Here is a 21,200-nt window from a genome sequence, read left to right on the forward strand (position 1 = left end):
AGTGCTTCTTTCTTTATTTTTGATTGAAGGAATAGGGAGATGGTTGTCAATCAACTGCCAATGTGGAGAACAAAATGCATGTTTGGGCAGATTTCTGTAGCAACATTCAGGTAGCAGAAGGGGAGAAACCTATTTTATCTAGAATATAGAACATGTTGGTTTGTGGGATGAGACTAGGACCATGTTAAAATGGTGGTTTGTGTGGTATGTTAGGATATACTTTTTTCTTTTGTCATGTAGATTAATAATGACAGAAAATGAAACTCCAATGCAATAATGCTCCATTGTGACTAATAAAATTCTCATATATAAAACATTGAATTAAAACTTTGCTAGATTTACTCTTTCAGAATGAAATGCACCTTTGGAGCAGTCGTTGCAGTTTGCTAGGATGTTAGCATCTTTTGGTAGCTACAAGAGAAACTTATGCTACGCTTGGTTTGTCAAATGGAATAAATTGGGAGTGGAATGATTATTGTATAGGGATATAAGAGTATACAAAGAAACTGATGGTGCCATTTTAAGACAAGTGCTTGCAAAAATCAGTGTTATCTCAACCAATATGGAAGTTGAGGAATGACTATTCCCAAATCTTACCATGGGAATATATATTTTTATGGTATTCCACATTGGTTGGAATAACTTCAACTTTTGTGTGGTCATTTGCTCCATAATGATATGGTGTTTTCTTTTCTGTAATGTTAATCTGATGCCCTTAAACACCTTTCTTTTCTGTTTCAGTTTGTTTACTCTTACTTTTTTTTTACTCTTTATTCATTGCTTGTTGTTGCATTATACTTACATTTCTGATTATTGTTTTTCACAATGCATTCATCGAGAGTTAACTATACTTTGATCTTAAAGGAAATTGGCAAAAAATGGAAGTGAATGGAGTTCCAATAATGTAAAACTAAAAGTGTTTTGAGTATGCAGATGAAGTCCTGAATTTCTTTGTTTTAGCATAATATCAAACTTCATTTCTTGTCAGGCACAAGGACTTAAATATCAATTTCGATGGAAATTTTATGGGTCTTAATTACGGGAAATATGATAGAAATCTCACTTTTCAATGGAAATGTCAATTTTGATTTAAAGAAACAACAGTAACTTACAGTTTATTATGGAAATTATGAATGAGACTTGAGAAATGTTAAAATAGATGATTGTGTATAATTTAGAACCAAAATAAATTAAAAGAAATGTATAAATGATAATTTTACAGTATATTTGTTTTATAAATGACATTGCTATACAAAGAAGTTAAGAAAACATTCAAATCATTACAATGCTTATCCAACATTTATTTAAGATAACTTATTATTTAACATAACATCATTTATGATCTCAATAACTTACTATTGAATTTAATATCAAGTCATGTATTATGGTATCATCTTAATCATATGATTCAGAAGACTTTGGCCCATTTTTGAATTATGTTTTATGGGTTAAAACATGTGGAGTTTCTAAAAAAATGCATCATCTTTTTAAGTGGCAAATAAATGGAACAATTTGAGTTTGAAAGGCCCAATACAAGGTCCAAGAGGGTTTTATAAGCTTGAATTTTTTGGAACTTTGAGAAGTGCCATTCATGCTGCAAGCCTGCAACTCATTGAAAGAATGAAGGAGGAGAATGGAGGTTTGAAAGAAAGAGGCCCTAAAATATGCTTTTTCAGTTTTTTATTCCTAAATTCCTAAATTTTGGCCAAAAAATTGGAAAAAGGAAATTGAACTTGAGCTTCATTTAACTCCTCAAAATCCAAAATTTGAGCCTTAATATCTTGGTTATGCATAAATTGGTTGACATCGCTGGTTTACAACTGCTTCATTGTTTATGATGCATAGGCTTGCATAGTTGGTTGACAATTCTCCTCTCTCCTTTTGGGAACTCTTTCCACCTTTTTCATTTTTGCAATATGAAGCATTGCATCTGGAGTCACTTATTATTGACACTGAATTTTCATTGATGGGTTCCTTTTGAGTTTTGCAGGTGATAGGCTGCTAGACCACGAAACACACTTCTCACTGGTTCCTATCCACATTGTTACTCATGCGTCTCAACTCCCAATTGAATTCCTTGAGCCCTCTCCTGAAAAGCAATTAGTTATTGGATTTGACTGTGAAGGTGTTGACCTTTGTCGTTATGGAACTCTTTGTATCATGCAGGTGAACTGAGCCTGACACAGCTACATTTGTTGATCTGCATGCTAAAGAATTTGCCAAACATACATGAAAACTGTTTGTTCCCTTCAGCCATATATTTAATAAAATACAATCTAATGCAGTATCCTAGATCTGCACATGGAAGATGGATATTATGTTACTGTTTATGTTAGTGCTCTTCATAGATATACTTTTATGCATGCAGACTTAAAATGCCAAAAAAAAAAAAAATGTAACAGTTAGTGCGCAAGGCTCCCACGGCATTGGGGCTTTGGAGGAGGGCATGTTGCATGCAGTTTTACCTTAATGGCTTTGTCCTTAGAGAGACTGCTTACGAGATTTGAACATCCACCTTCGCGTTATCCAAAACCTTTACATCCAAAAACTGGTCTTGTGAAAAAAAAAAAAAGGAATTAATGTCATAACATAGTTAATTTACACAATAATGTCATCATTGATGAGGTTAATCTCAGTGGTCAATGCCTTTCTATTTTATGTTCTTAAATTTAAAGTCCACTCTGCATCTTCAAACTAGATATCTATAATTGCTTTAACATAGCTAGTGTTTAATTTATACTTTTTTATTTGCACATTGTCTACATGTTTTTACAATATAAAAAAAGCAAGGATATGTCAGTAAGAAGTCTGTTATTTTAGGAAATTGGCAGAAGAAATAAAAGTGCTAACTTTGCCTCAGTTATTATATGCGTGTGAGCATGTGTGTGCATGCATGCAGTGTGTGTGTGGGTGGTTTTGAGTGAATAAAGCTGATCCCTAAGGTTTTGATTGCTAAGAATGAGCAGATTTCATTCTTGCATTTCGAGAATTATCCTGCACAATTGTTGCTGAAGCACAAATGAAATTTTTTCCCTTGTGGCAGATTTAGCATGCATAACCATTTACGAAAAATTGAATACTTTTGTGATGTGATTGCTTGGAGCCTAGAGAAGACATTAATGTGATATGTGACATAGATAAGCATTGCTTGTTTGATGTAGTAACTGAAAATATCTAAAAACTCCATTCTCAAGATGTAATCTGGTTTTTATTTTCTTGGTTCTTATTGTTTCCTTTGTCTAATTTAAAAATTTTTATTGCTTTTAAAATAACATAATTTTTAATTTTTTGTTGGTAAGTGACCTCCATCTCTCATCAACTTATCTTGTTTCTTTACTTTGTATGAGCTAGTCAATCATTTCTTGCTCATGTAGCACTCTACTCAAATTGCTCAATTTTGAGCTCCATGCAATAAGCAATTTTCTTTGAATAATTTATCTTGTATATTTTTTATTTTTTTGTTTGTATTTAAAATTTGACTTCAATTTCACTTTTTATTGTTCGTTACTGTCTCCTGCCAGTTAGGCTCAATTAGTTGATGATAATTTTTTTTTATAAAAAAAAATATCTTTGGCAGCTTGCTTTTCCAGATGCCATATATTTGGTTGATGCCATCCAGGGAGGAGAGATGCTTATGAAAGCCTGTAAGCCTGCACTTGAGTCTAGTTACATCACAAAAGTTATTCATGACTGCAAAAGAGATAGTGAGGTCTCTAATTGACTTTATTTAATTTGTGCATGTAAAATGTTTCAAGTATGTATAAATTTATTGTGTCCATCTTTGAATCTCTTCTTATTTTGTAGGCATTATATTTTCAATTTGGCATCAAGTTGCATAATGTTGTTGATACTCAGGTGAGTTTCCTTCATTACTCACCCAATGCTATGGATGGAATTGCTATGCATTTTATGAACATTTCCTTGAATACTTCTGGTAAACCTCAATGTTTCCATGAATCAAACATTTGCATATCTTTTTCCCCCAATAATAATGAAAAGGGTTGGATTTTAGGATTTAGGCTTTTCTGGAAAAACAGAATAAGTTGTATGGTGATTAGGGTTTTTAGCATAGGGTTGATATGAAAATTTCAGTCTAGTATTTTTTTTCTTTAATCAAAATCTCTAGTATCAAGGTCAACCTGGTTGTCGTTGCTCCCTTTAATCCAAGATGATGTTCCTTATTCTATAGTTGTATCTTGACAAGACTAGGAGCGTTGTGCTGCAAGAATTTCCTAAAATGGAATAGGAAATTGCTGCAGATGAATGTCTAATCCTGTCGGGATCAGTAAGACAGCCAATTATATTTTACTACCTTGGATCGGTCATCTGTTTTCTTGGACCAATTTTCCTGTATGTGACTTCTCCATTGTTTCAATACAAATTCAAGTCACACCCTCAGATCTCCTCCTTGACTTGAATGTGCCCCACCTTTGTCATCCTTGAAGCTGTTGCAGCCACTGGCAATTTGATCTACTTGCCAATGCCATGAGTAGTTCCACCCACTTTTCCATACAAGTAGAAAAAAGATCCATCGGCCTTCTTGGGATCTTAGCTGTGATCAACCTGAATCAATCATGGTCCAATACTTAAATTCAAGCACATGGCTAATGTTTGTGTTTTGCTGGACTCAAATAACCATGTGACTTTAAGTAGGGTTCAAAATGACTGCTCCATACTTTTGAGAAGGTTTTTCGTCACCTTATAATCATCTGCACCATAGAAACTGTTGAGATTTTTTATATGAATGACCTAACACAAAGATAGGTCTCTCCCTCTATCTATAATACTTATAAAATACATTCTAATAACCATAGTACCCTTACTAACTCTCACTAATTAACATAGCACTAACACCCTTAATAATACTAAGAGACTAAAATAACCATTAACACTCAACCAAGTGGTTGAAGAACATGTTGGAAGAATTGGGTTTCCACATTCTCAGTCTATGGAGTTGGTGTGTGATAATCAACCTGCTCTTTATATTGCCTCCAACCCGGTCTTCCATGAGCAAACGAAACACGTTGAAGTTGATTGCCATTTTTTTTGGGAGTTGCGCAGAAGCTCATTACTACCACTTATGTGAAGTATATGCAGCTTGCTGATTTGTTTACTGAAGCTTTGGGGAGTGATCATGTTAAATTTATTTGTGACAAGCTAGGAGCATATGATATCTATGCTCTAGCTTGACGGGCAGTGTTAATGGATATTTTAGTCTTTTAGTATTATTAAGTGTGTTAGTGTTATGTTAATTAGTGAGAGTTAGTGAGGAAATTATGGTTCAAAGGGTTCTGTTTATGGCTTTATGGTTGTTTTGTGAGAATGAAGGTTGTGGTGGTTTTGAGAAGGGCAGCAAGGTGAGGGTGTTTTCTGGCAGTGGCTGAGTTTGGGTTGGTGATAGGATTTGGGTTGGATCTTGCTCTGATACCATGTTCAGATTTTTGATTAAATGAATGACCTAACACAGATATGTCTCTCCCTCTATTTATAATACATATCAAATACATTCTAATGACCATAATACCCTTACTATCACTAATTACCATAGCACTAACGCATTTAATAATGCTAAAAGACTAAATAACCATTAACAGTAACTATTCAAATCACCATTCATTTCCTCCACTTTGAACAAAGCTGTCATCCTTTGGTAGCTACCTTTGCACGCTGGTTCACATCACCAAACTTGCTCATTTTGATAATGTAGGCTTTTTTAAACCTTTACCTGCCGTGCTATTGCTGAATGACTGTAGCTCATTGAGTCCAACCAGCCCAATTATATTAGATTCCTAAACTTTGGGACAGCTGCCAAATCATTCATAGTATGAGAACACCGTCAAACATCTTGTTCTTTATCTCTCCAAAGCACATGGCCTCCATTGTTGAATTATTACCCAAACTGCACTATTGGTGTTACCTTTCTTAGATGAATCAAAATTTTCCTTTCAAGGGTGACAAATAGAATTTAAATACCAATCATCATGCAGAAGAGCGTTCTTACAATGGATCCATGACCAAAACAACTATTTTATATATCTGAGTTAACCACTAGTTATGAATCCCCTAAAAGTCACGGAGTTCAATTTTGTTCCCAGATCAAGGAAATTTAGAGCCTCAAGTTCACTTGTTGGGCCTCTAACTATTAGGTTCCTAGTTTTTCTAAATACACCCTTGCCCTCTCCCTCCCATGTTGCTTTGTCAACTGTTGCTGAAGCGGCCCCCCTTTTGTCTTAGTTTTGTTTTGTTTCTTTTCTTGTATATGGTTTTGTATGCATTTGGTGTAGCAGTACACACACACACACACAAAAACAACAAAAACCTTCATTAAAATAACAAACCAAAAAAAAAAAAGCTGTACGTAAACCCTTTTTAAGTTCATTCATGAATCCAATAAACTTATCTTGTGCCATACAAGGGTCCTACCTTGCTTCATCTTAAACAGGTATATTTTCCACTTCAGACGTAACTTGTTGGTCAAGCTCTTTGATTGTTCCTATTGCCTGTTTGGAGTTTTCATTAATAACATTATTCGTAGTATTATTGGTGGTAAAAAGTCAAATTGTGCTGACACCCCCCGACTCCAATTTTTCTCAATTGTATTCAATCATCTTCTTTGGATTGTCCTCCTTTCCTTTCAATGCTGTTGCTAGACCTTTGGATTCCCCTCCTTCACCCTTATCTGACATAGGGCGAAGCTACTTCCTCAATCAAATAATACTAGTAGCCATAGTCAACTACTTCTTCAATCACATAGTACTAGTAGCTGTTATCTACATGCCCCTACAAAAGTTGCCTCTCTTGCCTAGGAGGCAACACATGGCAAGATCTTGACTTTGAATAACTTGCAAAGAAGGGGGCTGTTCGTCACTAATGCCCCCTTTGCGCGGATGCAGAATCTGTTGAGTGCATCCTCCTTCATTGCCCTTGGACCAGGAATCTTTGGAATTTGGCGCTGAATTTGATCGGATATGGGTGGGTTATTGCCAATTCTGTGGGAGGGGAACTCTCGGCCTGGAGAGGGATTCAGGCATCAAAAGAGAAGAGAACAGCTATGTCTCTCATTCCCTTGCAATTTTATGGTGCTTTTGGAAAGAGAGGAACATGAGAGTGTTTAATAACTCAACCTCAGCACTCCAGATCAGCAAAGAGATGTGGTTTACTGCAGTTAGTAGGTGGCATAGTGGGATTGTTGTAAACAATTATAATTTGATCTTTGATTTTTGTGATACACTTGATGCCTTTTCTATAAATTTTCTTTACTAATTAAAAAAAATCTACATCATTATTAAATCTTTATCTCAACAATGTTGCTATTATACCAGTTTATTATGGAATGTGATGAACTCGTTAAGATCAACAATCAACTGACATAGCCTTGAATCAATGCATAGATGGAGCATGATAAATAAACGAGAACACAAGACATAAAATTTTATGTGATTTGGCAATGATGCCTATGTCCAAAAAGAGATGTTCTTACCTATTGGTGCTAATGTAACTTGTACTATGCAACAAACAACCCTTTAGTTGATCTTGAATCCTGGCAACTTCTCTGGCTTGCTGTCATGCAATAGCCTCACAGAAACAAGCACCCTCTACTCTAGAATGTCCAAGGGTGTTCCCTTAACCTCTCCTGCTTTCTTTTGATGCTCTCTTTAAACTCTAGAGAACTTCTCTATTCGTATATACCCATATATTGTCAAAACTTGGACTCTTGGTGGCAAGGGTGATGCATTGTAAGCTTCAAGGATGCAGCTTCATAACATTTGGCATTTTAAATATTTTTGTGCAGTGTTTTAATTATTTGTTTCTTAGGATTTACCTATTGTCACAGCATTTTATTGTGGGATTTTAGGATGTAATGACCTAGTAGATTATGAGATTGTTTGTTAAGAAAGAGATATCCTACCTAGTATTTAGGTTTCATGTATTTTTTTTTTTCAATAGAAAAAGAAATTCATTAGATAGAGAAAGAATGTACAATCAGGAGAGAAGACATCTGTTTATCGAAGTCTGAAAACCCCCAGAAAAAAACAAAAAAAAGAAAAACACTAAAGCTGCGTTTGGGAGCATGGATTTTGGATCTTGGATTTGGATTTGGGTGGATTTGGACAAGTTTCAATATAATAAATATTACATTATAATTCAAATCCAAGGCCTCTCCAAACATAGGGAAAGTATAAAAGGTGGCAAAAGAAAGTGAGCACGCCCGAAGGAGAGAATGCCAGTCACGCTGAACATCTGAAAAACACAGCCCCTTGAAGTTTTCATTGCCCACACGCCATAAAGAAGCCATAAAATGAACCTTTCCCACACCATCAAATATTATAACTTTTTCCCTGAAAATATACGCAAGTTATGTTCCTTCCACAAACCCAAAACACTGCAAATAAAGCACAATTCCATAATGCAATTCCTTCCTTCTTCTTATTAAAGCCAACAATAAATATTTCCAAGAACTCCACTGTTCTTGGACAAACCCAGCTTTCCCCAAAATAATTGAATAGCTTGTTCTATACATTCCATGCAAAATGCAATGCAAGGAAAGATGTGAAACAGATTCTGAACAGTGAAAACAAAGCATACATATATCTGGAGAGAGGGCCTTTAGAGGTCTCCTAATCTGCAGCAAGTCATTAGTATTTATCCTATTAAGCACAACCAATGAAGAAACTCATTGATTTTGGGAAAGGGGGGGGGGGGGGGGGGAGGAATTTGATCTTCCAAATGAATTTGTAAAGTGGAAGGGACTAAGTAGACATTGGTGCCAACCAAAAATTCACAGAAAGATGTACAAGAATAAACCCCTGAAGGATCCAACAACCATGATCAACTATCATCTTTCAAAGATACCCTACAATTATCCAACAGGACTGACAAAGAAGATAACTTTTTCCCTATTATTCAAAATCTCCTGAATTGAAATCCCAAGAAGGTAAAGGACTGCCCAGATCTACACTAAAAGAAGAAATGGGATCATTTTGCCCTGAGCTCAAGCGAAATAGGTGAGGAAAAGAGGTGGACAAAACAACATTCCCCAACCAAAGGTCTTTCCAAAAATGGTTATTACAGCCCTTACCCAAAACAAATTTAATATAGGGAATAAAGAGAGGGTAATCTGGGAAATAACTTTCCACGGACTTTCGGAAAAACATCTAAAACCCAAATTTGTACCCCACCTATTCCCATCAAGTCCAACTTGCTTTTGATAACTTTATGCCACAAGGAAGAATCCTCTAGCAGGATCGCCAAAGCCATTTAGCTAAAAGAGCCATGTTCTTAGGCACTAAATTTCCAAGACCCGAATCACCCTGCCTCTTAGTCCTACAAACCGTATCTCATCTAACCAAATGATATCTAAAACCCCCACCCCCGAACTAGAGAAGATCTCCCATAATTCTCTCTATCTTACTAGTGACTCCTGCTGGAATTTTGAAAATAGAAAGAAAATACAATGGGATACTAGAAAGACAACCCTGAATTAGGGTAATCCTACCTCCCAAAGAAAAAAAGTGCTCCATTCCACCCATCTAAACACTTGCCACTCTTTTCACCACAGGATCCCAAAAACTAACTTATCTAGGATTACACAACCCCCCCGCCCCCCTCCCTCCAATCCCCTAGATAGGAAAGCGGCCAATCCAACTCAACACACTCTACTTCCAAATATAATTCCCTATCATTCTCTGCAGGCAGGTTTCCTGATTTTATTTGCTTGGTTCCGAGGACCAAAGTATGTTAGGCATAAGTATGTAATTGTAAGAGTTCTTGTTTAGACTTCAATATTATGAATTGAATTTGGAGTATTAGGGTTATCCCTTTGTGTGACGATGCAAGGCCTTGTATCAACCTGGTATCAAAGCTGCACAGCTTAGGTGGAGGGCGAAGAAGGCCTCCTTCCGTGCAGGGGGCAGAAGGGGGTGTGAGCTATTAGTGAGATCCCACTCTGGAAGAGCTAGAATTTTAACCTCATGTTAGGACCTACGGGCCGAGGGACAGTCTTAAGTAGATAGTTTCTATGAGGTGTAGGCCTCCCAGCCTAGTGCTGTACTGTCACCATTGCTCCGCCACTTATATAATTTGTGTATAAGATAATGTGCATTAAAAATATTCAGTTAATACAAATGAAATTCCTAAATTATTTAAATATTATATTATACAAATAATGATAATTTAGATGTGAATGCTTCGATAAAAAATGTTGCTGTAAGTTTATTTTTTCATATAATTTCAAAATCCCTTGCAATAATCTTTTTGTTTCAATAAAAAATAAAATAAATTAAGGGAGATATTTCAATTCCTTCTAAATCTCTCATTTGAATTTTGAGGAAATTTTGTTCTATAGATAAAATTTTGATAAGTTTCGCTAAAATTTTGAGATTTTGATAAATTTTGAATGATTCGTTGTAATTTTGATGGAAATTATGTAAAACGAAAATTTTTCTGCCATTTTGATTTCGAGGGTGACGGAAATCGGAAATTTTTTCAGCGGAAATTTTGACAATTTTGTGGAAATTTAAGACCATGCCGCTACAATCAATCCTTCCCTAAACGATGGCACCATTGCTGTCTCCTCATTGCCAGTACATGATGACTTAAGCGAGTCACAATGAACCTGCATTGTTGCCTTGTGAGTTGTGACTGTAAGTCGGAGCCTTCGAAGCCCTTGGAACCAGATCAAGGACTGGTCTATGCTGCCTGAGTCCTTCTAGGAAGAATTCTTTAATTAATTTCCCTCCAACCATGGGAGCTTCCTTCCTTGACAGTCATTGTTGGAGCTCTGCTGACATTTGCTAGACCCACTCTTCCTTGTTGAAGGACGACTGTCCCTCCTAGCCTTCTCACATAATGGTGGCAGACCCAACCATGTTCTACCTGGTCATTTTAGCCTTCATCGCTTGAACCCATAACCCTTGCAAGTCCTCACCCAAAAAATGATGACTCAGTATCTTTCTCTGCATCATTATCTGTATCATTAAAAATCATGGGAGCTTCCTTCCTTGACAGTCATTGTTGGAGCTCTGCTGACATTTGCTAGACCCACTCTTCCTTGTTGAAGGACGACTGTCCTTCCTAGCCTTCTCACATGATGGTGGCAGACCCAACCATAGGCTACCTGGTCAAGCCTTCATCGCTAGAACTCATAACCCTTGCAAGTCCTCACCCAAAAAATGATGACTCAGTATCTTTCTCTGCATCAGCATCTGTATCATTAAAAATCAGTCCAAGTGAGCATGAGCAGTCATGCTCTTCCCGGAGCATGTTGGCATGGCCATTTCAAAGGTCAACCGTTGCTCTTGCTGCAACCATTTTTATCATCCAGAAACATAAGGACCATGATGAGATGTCCCTTGCACTGAAGAACCCAGTGCTGACCCTTCCCAAGAAACTCCAAATGGACAGAAAGGGTAAAATAACCAGGAAGGCTATCCATCTTAGAAGCAACCTAGCATCCCACAGCCATTATGTTGGCAGGTTCAAACTGTTTGGAAAAAAGTTTCAAATTCCATCTTCTAGGACACAATTTGCCTTTCAAATGGAAGACTTTCTCAATCCTTAAATTGCTCCCCCTATATACTCCTGATACCTGTCAATCAACTGAAATTTGGTTTCTTGTAGTGAGATAACATGAGGAGAAACCCAAAGAATGATCTCTTGGACAGCCCCTCACTTATTCTTCTCGCCTATAGCATCATATTCCCAACTAAGCATCCTAAATCACATGCATGATATTTTAAGCTTAAAAACTCAAATAACAGATCAAAATATAATCATAAACCATAATATTGCAAAACTTACATCATTTTTTACGTTTCAAAGTTCAAACTTTCAAAGAAACATCACAAAAAAGGAAAAGAAAGAGATATGAGTCCTTGGAGGTTGCTGGATTGACAATGGTCATTTTGGATACGTTGTCATTGTTGAGATAGGGGGCAACTGCTGCTGTGAGAACTGAGGGAGACGGATAGATTTGCCTTTGATGAAGTCTCAAAGGCTGGAATGGTCTTCAATTGTTTCACATTTTAACCCAATGTTTTAGTTAAAATTTTTAATTAAAAAAAAAAAAATCCTAAAATGCCCTACCTCCTAATGTGTAAATTGCTTCAACCGATTTAATGACTTCTTTTAACTAATGATTAACCTAATGAGTGCTTTTATTTGGTCATTCAATCATGTGTCCTAATATTCCTTGCGTTCAACTCATAAAGGCTTTCATTAAGAAGTGAGGATGTTGCATTGACATATGGCAATCACAATACTCTTTGGTCAGTTGATATTGTCTGAAATTGCATGCAGATTGCTTATTCTTTGATAGAGGAGCAAGAAGGACATACAAGATTGCCAGATGATTATATATCTTTCGTCGGCCTCCTTGCGGACCCACGTTACTGTGGTATTAAATCTGCCGTGGTATCCATTTTTAATTTTTTGTTTTTCGTTGAGAAATGTATTTCTGTGGTTTATTATTATGGATTAATTTTTTTTGCTTCAGGTTGAGAAATGTATTTCTGTGGTTTATTATTATGGATTAATTTTTTTTGCTTCAGGCTGAGAAATGTATTTCTGTGCTTTAATATTATGGATGTGTGTTTTTTTTTTTTTTTCTGACACATTATTTGATTCAATCCTTAAATTAGTAGATAGGAGGCGCTAACTCAAATAAACAGTACCCTATGAGTGTCTTAACACTTTCCAAACTATAATGCGAAATACATGTTGTTAATTGATTGGGCGGGTGAGACTTCTTTGGAGCTGAAAGTGCCTCGTTTGTTTAAGCTTTCTTCTCTCCACAATGCACCTATCAGTTCATTTATTTCTTCAGCAGGGTGGGGTTTGGGGTTGGGGGGGCTCTTTCATGGGATTTCCATTTCTTCAAGAATCTCAACAAAAGAGAGGTTGATGAGCTGACCATCTTACTTTCTATACTGGACCATTTTGTTCCTCCCAGCAGGGAGGACAAGTGAGTGTTTGGGGGTGTGTGCGTGTGATTCTTCAAGCTGTTCAGCTCAAAATCCTTTTTATCACACCTTTTAAAATCCCCTTCTCCCATCCTCTTCCCTTGGAGCCACACCATTTGGAAGGCTAAGGTTCTTTGGAAGATTCAGACCTTTGTCTGCACTCTGATTCTGAATAGGATTAATGCACATGATTTTCTTTAGAAAAGAAGGCCCTACAATCTCTCAGCCCCGACACGTGCATCATGCACTGCAAGGTCAAGAAATGAATGCTCACTTGTTTGTACATTGTAAGGTGGCAACTCAGCCATGGAATGCTCTCTATTTCCATTTTGGCCAAGACTGGGTGGCACCATGGAATGTGGGTGATCTATTTCTTGTGAGGTTTAGTGGGTTTGGCTCAAGAAGAGATGGCAGTGTTCTGTGGTATGGTGCTGCATTGGCTGTCTTTGGACTCTATGGACTGAGATGAGCTGGAGAATATTTAAGAGCCGCGCAAATTGTTCCCGTTTCCTATGGACAAAGTGATGTTCTAGGTTTCATTTTGGGTCCACTTCGGCTTTTTATTTTTATTTTTTAAGGGGCTTACCACTGCCTGACCTCAAAAAGGATTGGTCGGCAGCTCTATTGTAATTTGTAAGTATGTAGTTTTTCATTTTTGAGGACAGCATTGATTTGGTCTCTAATTAAATCTTTCCTTTTTCCAAAATAGAATTCATTGTTTATGGCAAGTTCATTTAGAGGAGGAATATGGTTTCTTGAGCCTAATTCCTAAATTTTCAAGTCAGTGATGCCTTCTGTTGCATCACTTCTGTTTAGGTGTGCTAGACATCGGGTGGATATTGACTCAATACTTTTTTGGATTATTCTCTTGCCCCCAAGGTGCAGGAGTTGTTTAAGGTGCTATGAGGATTCCAGGGCCCAGCAAGTTTGATGACAGTGTATCTTAAGTAATTTACCTGGATTCAAAACTTACACCGCTTATTTCAATTGTTTAAAGTTAAAAATGCAATGCAAATCTTCAAATTGTTGGAAATATGTGTATTGACAGGATTATGTGAAAATGATTTGTTATTCTTTTTCTCTTGGTAGGTAGTGTGACAAAGAAAATGATTGAGAAAGTGATATTGTAGGCTCCACATATAAGGTGTGGCGGCTGGGATTTGAAAGAATACAAACGAAGCAACACGTAGTATAATGCACACTAGGGAAAGAAACATAAACTGCAATGCTTAAACTCAATATCTTTAGGAACTGGAGCTCTGAAACCATGTAGACTATTCCAATAGCTCGAGTGCTAGTAATTGGGCCCAACATTGCTTTTCTAGATTTTGTTTTTTTCCCTCTGTCATTTGACTTTGTTTGCCTCTACTGTGTAAATTAGGAAGAGTAAAAACCAAACCGTAGGCTATTGTTGATAATTGGTTAACATAGGAGATTTCAAATTGGAAGTTTTTTGCTGGATTGCGTCTTGCTTTGGCTGGTAGGCACTCAATTACAGGGCAGACTGCTTTGTTCAAAACAGATACTAATGTTTAGTATACAGTAATGGAATGGATTGGGATGGAATCAATTCAATTGAATGAAAATTTAAATTGAAAAAATGTAAAACTATGAAGACCAATTTCATTCCATTCCATTCCACACTTGCATACCGAACAAATCTTGTGGTTTCTGGCAGTGTTACTCTGGTATATAGTATTGGAAGGGAGGAGAGGGAGGAAAACTGCTTTGATGCTTGAAGAGAGGATTGGAGCTTTCCAGTCTGACAACACAGGAGAAATCAATATTCCTTTTGAAGGCGATGATGAGATGCTGCTGGAGAACCTAAGAATCGACAAAGACACTCAATGTTCTTGCTCCCAGTTTCATATTTTGCTGAATCAAGATACATTTAAGAGGAGGTGCAGGATGTGGGAGGAGAGAAGGGGTGAGCAAGTTTTACAGGGTATATAGGCAGTACATAGATGGTTGATGTGAATTTAAATGGTTCTTCACCCTACGGAGATAATGTTGCTGATATTTTAGTCTTGGCGATGGGATAAGTTTAGACCCTTTATAAACCCTTACTCTCTAGTTCCTTCTTTTGTTCACACTTGAACTACGAATGAATTGTAAGGTGCTCTATTGGAAAACCCTATTGGCAAAGACATTCTATCGACACCTGTTGAAGTTGATAATGAGAAGAGTTTGTTGAATTGTTAGAGGGAGTTGGATTTTAAAAGGGGATGTCTCACTTTGGAACCTGTTGAGGGGTCAAGGGGGACACCCAAGATCCACAAGGAGTTGCTTGATTTTTTGTGGTTGAGATTAGTTTGTCTCACTGATTAGGAGGTGTGTTTTATAGTGACTCCCAGGATATATGTTAGAAAGAGGAAGTGGTTTGGAAAGGAGTTGCTAGAACTTTCTACTATTATTAATTATTAAGGGGTCAATGGTTGACAGGGAGGGGGCGTCTAGGATGAGGTTGTTGAGTTGGATTGCTAGGCATTTTTGGGAATCCTAAGAAAAAAAAAAAGGGGCGGCCCGGTGCACAAAGCTCCCACGTATGCAGGGTTCGGGGAAGGGGTGGACCACGATGGGTCTATAGTACATAGCCTTACCTTGCATTTTTGCAAGAGGCTGTTTCCACGCCTCAAACCTGTGACCTTTAGGTCACACAACGACAATCTTACCGTTGTGCCTAGGCTCCCCTTCTTGGGAATCCTAAGAAGCTTTATTAAAATTAAACGAGTCAGTTAAAGTTCAAATTAAAGTTCAACATATGATCAATTGAGTAGGAATATGAAAGGCAAAAGTCCTTGTCATGATGTTGGAGCTCCCGTAAGATAAGTGTAGTGCACTTGCACAACGTCTTCTTTTCAAACCATGGGAGTGTCTTGCATTGTGATAGACAAAGAATATTTTTTTTTTTTTCCCCTTGACATGATGTTGGAGCTCTGGCAAGATAAGTACGAGTGATTCACTTGCACAACGTCCTCTTTTGAAAGCATGGGAGTGTCTTGTATAGTGAAATGAAAAGCTGTTTTTCCCCCCTTGAAATCAGAGGTACTATTTTCATAAGAGAAGGAGAAAAACCTATTAGTGTTTTTTTGCATATCGCGATTTCATCCAAGGGACGACAATGGCTAGCATCATTGCTACATTCATTTCTCTTCACAAAAACAGCAAATCCATGGGTAAGAACTTTCAGGGAATCTAAACACTTCATGTTGTGTTTGAGGGTGAAAGGATACTGGAAATTCCTCTCTTTGAAGAAAATTCCAAATAAGGGAGCTATCCACATGATATGCATTCCAGAAGGAAACGAGGCAATGGGTGGGAAATATTTCTAGAGGGGTTGATAGATGGAATAGCGGTAGGTCATTCTAGATCGGACACACAAATGGAGGCACTGATGTTGCCATGAAGTGTGCGGAGGTTTTAGGAAGCCGGAGCAATCCATGTGTCACCAACAAAATGTCTTTTCAATGGTTGACGATTCCTTGCGCCAGTGATTGTGGAACTCTGTTGAGAGGATCCAAGGAAGGAAAGTAGTTGAAAGGGAGTGTCTCTGGAACTCTGTTGAGAGGATCCAAGGAAGGAAAGTAGTTGAAAGGGAGTGTCTCTGACCTGGGCAGAAATGAGGGGTGATTGTATGAAGTGCCATATTCTTGGGGAAAATTTTTAAAATGGTTTTGGCAAATTAGTTAAAGGAGCGTAAATGATTTATTGAACACAACCCAACTTGTTAGGCTCAATGATGGAATCTTGTGAAGTTTTTGGTCCAATGATTAGCAGATATCTTATTTATGAGCTTTAACAAATGGGCTCTATGATAAAGCCTGAAATGGGGTTTAGTTTAGAATTTGGCTGAGTCCAATAGTAAATGGACCCTCTTTGTCCGGAGGACATTTTACTGGGGCTTGAGAGAGGGAGGGGAATTAGAAGCTTCTGCAGCATAATATGGAGGAGAGGACGTGCTACATGCAGGTGACGGAGATAGACCTAGGAGTGGGAGAGAGAGATTTCAGCCTGTGTTGACGAATGCAACTTAGTAAAGGTATATTGGGGGCTGGAACTTTGAATGTGCTAAGAATCCAGTTAAGAGAAATCCAAAATGAAGATGAGGGAGGGGTGGCTGTTCTTGAAGAATGATCATCTGAACCAACAAATTTTGAAATCTCAAAGATGTAGCATAGATATGACGAATTCAGCATAATAATTCAGGTATAAGTCTACTGATAGAATTTGAGATGTTTATCAATTGTCTATAATAGAATGAAGAAGATGATGGCTGTCAAAGGGTTACACGGATAAAAGGGAAAGAAATGATGTGCCCAAACAGTCAGAGTGAGATGCACTCTGAGTACGAAGATGAAGAGTATGGCTCATTCTTATCGTATGACCTTGAGGAAGAAGAGCTACTAGTTGAGCACTTGCAAAAGAAGGGAGAAGGAGAAGGTGATAATGCTGTGAATATATTATGCAGTGGAATGATGATGGTTTATGGGTAACTGGGGGCTGATGTCAACAATGTTTTAAATTTTGATTTCAATTAAAATTTCAATGCTCCAAAGTATCGAAATTTTGATTTCAATTTTTTAAAAAAAATTATGGAAATTTTTAGTAAAGCATGAAATTCTTTTATGAAAATTTAGAAATGGTTAATAGAGACAATAATGTAAGTTTTAGGACTACTATATTACAAACTAAATACATCTATGTTGTGTACGAGATGCAATAGTTATAATATGTGTACTAAACATATTCGGTTAATATAAATGAAATTCATAAATAAATTAAAATAGTATTCATTATACAAATAAAGATAATTTAGATATGAATGGTCAAATAAAAATGTTGTTGTAAGTTCATTTTTCATGTAATTTCAAAAGCGCTTGTAATAATATTTTGTTTCAATAAAAAAAAGAAGATAAAATAAGATAGAAATTTCTCTTTTTATCTAAGTCTCACATTTGAATTCCATGGAAATTTTATTCTGTAATTAAAATTTCTACAAGTTTCGCTATAATTCAAGATTTTAATAAGATTTTGGATGATTTGTTGAAACTTTGATGGGAATTGTGTGAGATGGAAACATATTGTTATTTCGATTGCGAGGGTGACAAAAAGCATAAATTTCGATGGAAATTTAAGACCATGGATGTCAGTCAAAACACAGGCTCTATTATCTAGGAGGATAGGATCAGTTTGTTTAGAGAGCTTAGGGCACATAAGAATTCGGAATTCTGATTTTTAACAAGAACTAGTCGCTTAACATCGTGGTTTGATGACTTTGATGACATAGTTCTATTTTCTAAAGAAAAATTCATATTCCAAGTTCTTTTCCTAGTCCTAGCTTGGGGATAAGAGATCTTGGAAATATAATCTTTAAAAAGCTCAACAAGTGAACATTGCAAATTCTGAAGGTAAAAGTCCCATTCTCGTCTTATTTCATTCAAATTTTGAATTTCCAAAATGTAGGAGTTAGAATCTGGGGGGAGTCTTGATACTTTTATCCTTTTAGGGGATGAGAGAGATAGATAGGATGCCTAAGAACTCCTTGGTGAGTTGGGTCTTAATATGGTGATTCCTAATGGAGATAAGTTCAGCTAGTTAGGCTTAAAAAGGAAGGCATAAGGGAGAAGAAAAAGACCAATAAGTTGTGCAGGGAATTGGTTACATTAGCTAAAGGGGTAAGTTTGTTTGGTGGTTGATAGTGAGATTAAATGACGCTCCTTTCCCGGAATGTGCAAGGTTTTGTTTTTTTTTGGCGGGGGGGAGGGGGGTGATGAGAGGAGTAGTTAAGGAGTTGGTTATTACAGTTAATCCAAATATTTTGTTCTTGCAAGAGTTAAAACTAGGAGATATAAATGCCCTGTGTTTTAGGAGTATTTAGGATTATAGATTCAAATTGTGGGTGTCTTCCCTTCTTCAGGAGCATTTACGGTTAATAGTAGCTTGGGATACCAATGTTGCTATGTTTAGAGATAGTATTTTTGGACCTTACTCTTTATCTTCTTTGTTAGAGGTTAGGGATTTTGGAGTGGTGGTTCACTTTTGTCTATGGTCCTATACTGTTTTCTTAGTGGAATGTTTTCATCGATGAATTTTTTGTTTGGCCTTTGTATTCTGCGTCAGGTGGTGGAGGCGATTTCAATGTTATTAGAACTTATAGGGAAAAGTTTGGGGTTTAGAATAACTAGTAGTATGAGAAAATTTATTTTTAGTTTTTGTTTTGTTTTTTTAAATATTTGAGATTGCAACCTTAGGGATGCACACTTGAGTAATGGTAGTTTCACTTAGGTGGCTTTTAGCAATAAGCCTCGTTTTGCATTGATAGATTTTTGTTCACTAGTGCTTGTGATGATTTGTTTCTAAATTGTGCAGGCATTGCTTAGACCATTTTGATCATTGTTTGGCACTCTTAGACGCCAATGTTGCTCAGTGTCGCTTTATACCCTTTAGATTCAAGGATAATTTTAAAGATTAGTAGAAGGACTGCCATGTTAAAGGGTAGGATGGTTTTGAAGTGATGAGCAAATTGAAGTTTGTTAAAAATAAATTGAAGGAATAGAACAAAGAGGTGTTTCGGAATATTAGGGAACAAAGAAACAAATATTTTTTTTATTATCATTAATTTATGTTTTATTTATTATGAGATGGGTTGGAAAGGTTGGATGTTGTTTGTTTGGGGCAGAGGGGAGGATAGTGTTAGAAGGATTCATCTTTGTAACAAGTTGGACGTGCTCTTGACGAGGGAAGAGAGGAGTTGGCGTCAAAAATGGAGGATGAAATGGGTGAAGGAAGGGCATTGTAATTTTGGTTTTTTAAGGATGGCTAATGGGAAGAGAAAGAGCTATATGAAGAAGTTGGAGTTAGATTTAGGGAGAGTAATGAGGGATCACAAATAGATCAAAGATGAGAGACACCATCAATTATTATACGGTGATAAGTGGACGAATAGGTTGATGGTGGAGGGTCTAGATTGGAGTCCCATTGGGGAGGTAATGACTAGTTGGTGTTTGATATCGATAGGATAAAGCACCGGGTTTGGATGGTTTTACCATGGCCTTCTTTTAGGATAGTTAGGAGTTGTTGCAAGAAAATATCATGAGGTTTTTTTTGGGGATTTTTTGTCACGGTGGGAGTGGGAGTGATGGGGAAGTGTGTGAGCTCAACTTCTATTACACTTATTCTTAGGAAGAAGGGGTCGAGGAGGGTAAAGGATTTTAGGCTGGCTATTTTAGGTGACCAACATTTACAAGTTTTAGCTAAGCTCTTGTCAAGGAGACCAAGGGAGGTGTTGGGAGATAGGGTAACAATGGTCCAATTTTATTTTGTTAAAGATAGACAAATCTTAGATGTTGTTATGGTGGCAAATGAGAGGTGGTTGAGAATGTTAGGAGGAGTAAGGAGGTGTGATTTCAAACTAGATTTTGGAAAGGTCTACGATATGATAAAATAAGGAATTCTTGATAATGTGATGTGTAAGAAGGGTTTTGGGGCAAGGAGTAGTTGTGAATGACACCCCTCCTCCAGTGACAAGTGACGACGGTGAAGTTGTGGAAGGCCGATGAATGATGATGAAGCTTCCCCCTCTTTCAATAGTTGATGATGTTGCTTTCGCCTTCGACTGCCTAAGACCCAACATTTGAGGTTTTAATTTTCTATGAACCACCATGAGAAGAGATGGGAGAACTGCAGTATTCATCGAGCAAAAATATTTTGACCTTATGATTTAAGGGGGAAGGGTTGATCTCTTTGAATAATTGAGAATCGTAAAGGAAGAAGAATGCCAGCCTTTTTGGAGACATGAGAAGCTATATGGCTCCTCCCATTGTTTGAGGAGTTTTGGTACTGCTGCAAGGAAGGAATTCATTACCCCTCTTGGAGGAAGCGTGCTAGAGCGAAGGTGAGAACCCTTTTGCTCGACCTTTACGAGAATAGATTCGACAGATTTTTTCCCTTATGGAGATAGATGAAGGTGCTTGGAGGACTGTAGCTCTAGAATGAGATAGCTTCTTGTGGAAATAATTCTCATTAATCGTAACATAGGTACAGGTCTGTATAAATAGATGTACAACAGAAGAATAGAAGGAAAGAAACAAAGATGCTAACTTCTAAGGAAACTAAATATTCTAGGATATTAACACATTTATAGCGAAGATTCTCTTAGAAAAATAGGAAAGTTGACTAAAAAGATTTGAAACTTTCCAACACTCCCCCTCAAGCTGGCTTGAAGATATCTTCCATGGCCAG

The 21,200-nt window shown here is 37.0% G+C and overlaps 1 protein-coding gene across 1 annotated transcript in view; it reads left to right on the forward strand.

Moving 5' to 3' along the window:
* LOC131150672 (uncharacterized) overlaps positions 1-21,200 on the forward strand; it is an 89,928-nt gene that overhangs the window by 18,625 nt on the left and 50,103 nt on the right. The window contains exons 2-5 of the mRNA XM_058101537.1: positions 1,991-2,166; positions 3,578-3,709; positions 3,805-3,855; positions 12,298-12,394. Coding sequence (XP_057957520.1) covers positions 1,991-2,166; positions 3,578-3,709; positions 3,805-3,855; positions 12,298-12,394 — 456 coding nt within the window. The remainder of the gene's footprint in view (positions 1-1,990; positions 2,167-3,577; positions 3,710-3,804; positions 3,856-12,297; positions 12,395-21,200) is intronic.

Source organism: Malania oleifera, chromosome 3 (assembly GCF_029873635.1).
Source record: "Malania oleifera isolate guangnan ecotype guangnan chromosome 3, ASM2987363v1, whole genome shotgun sequence".
NCBI lineage: Eukaryota > Viridiplantae > Streptophyta > Magnoliopsida > Santalales > Ximeniaceae > Malania > Malania oleifera.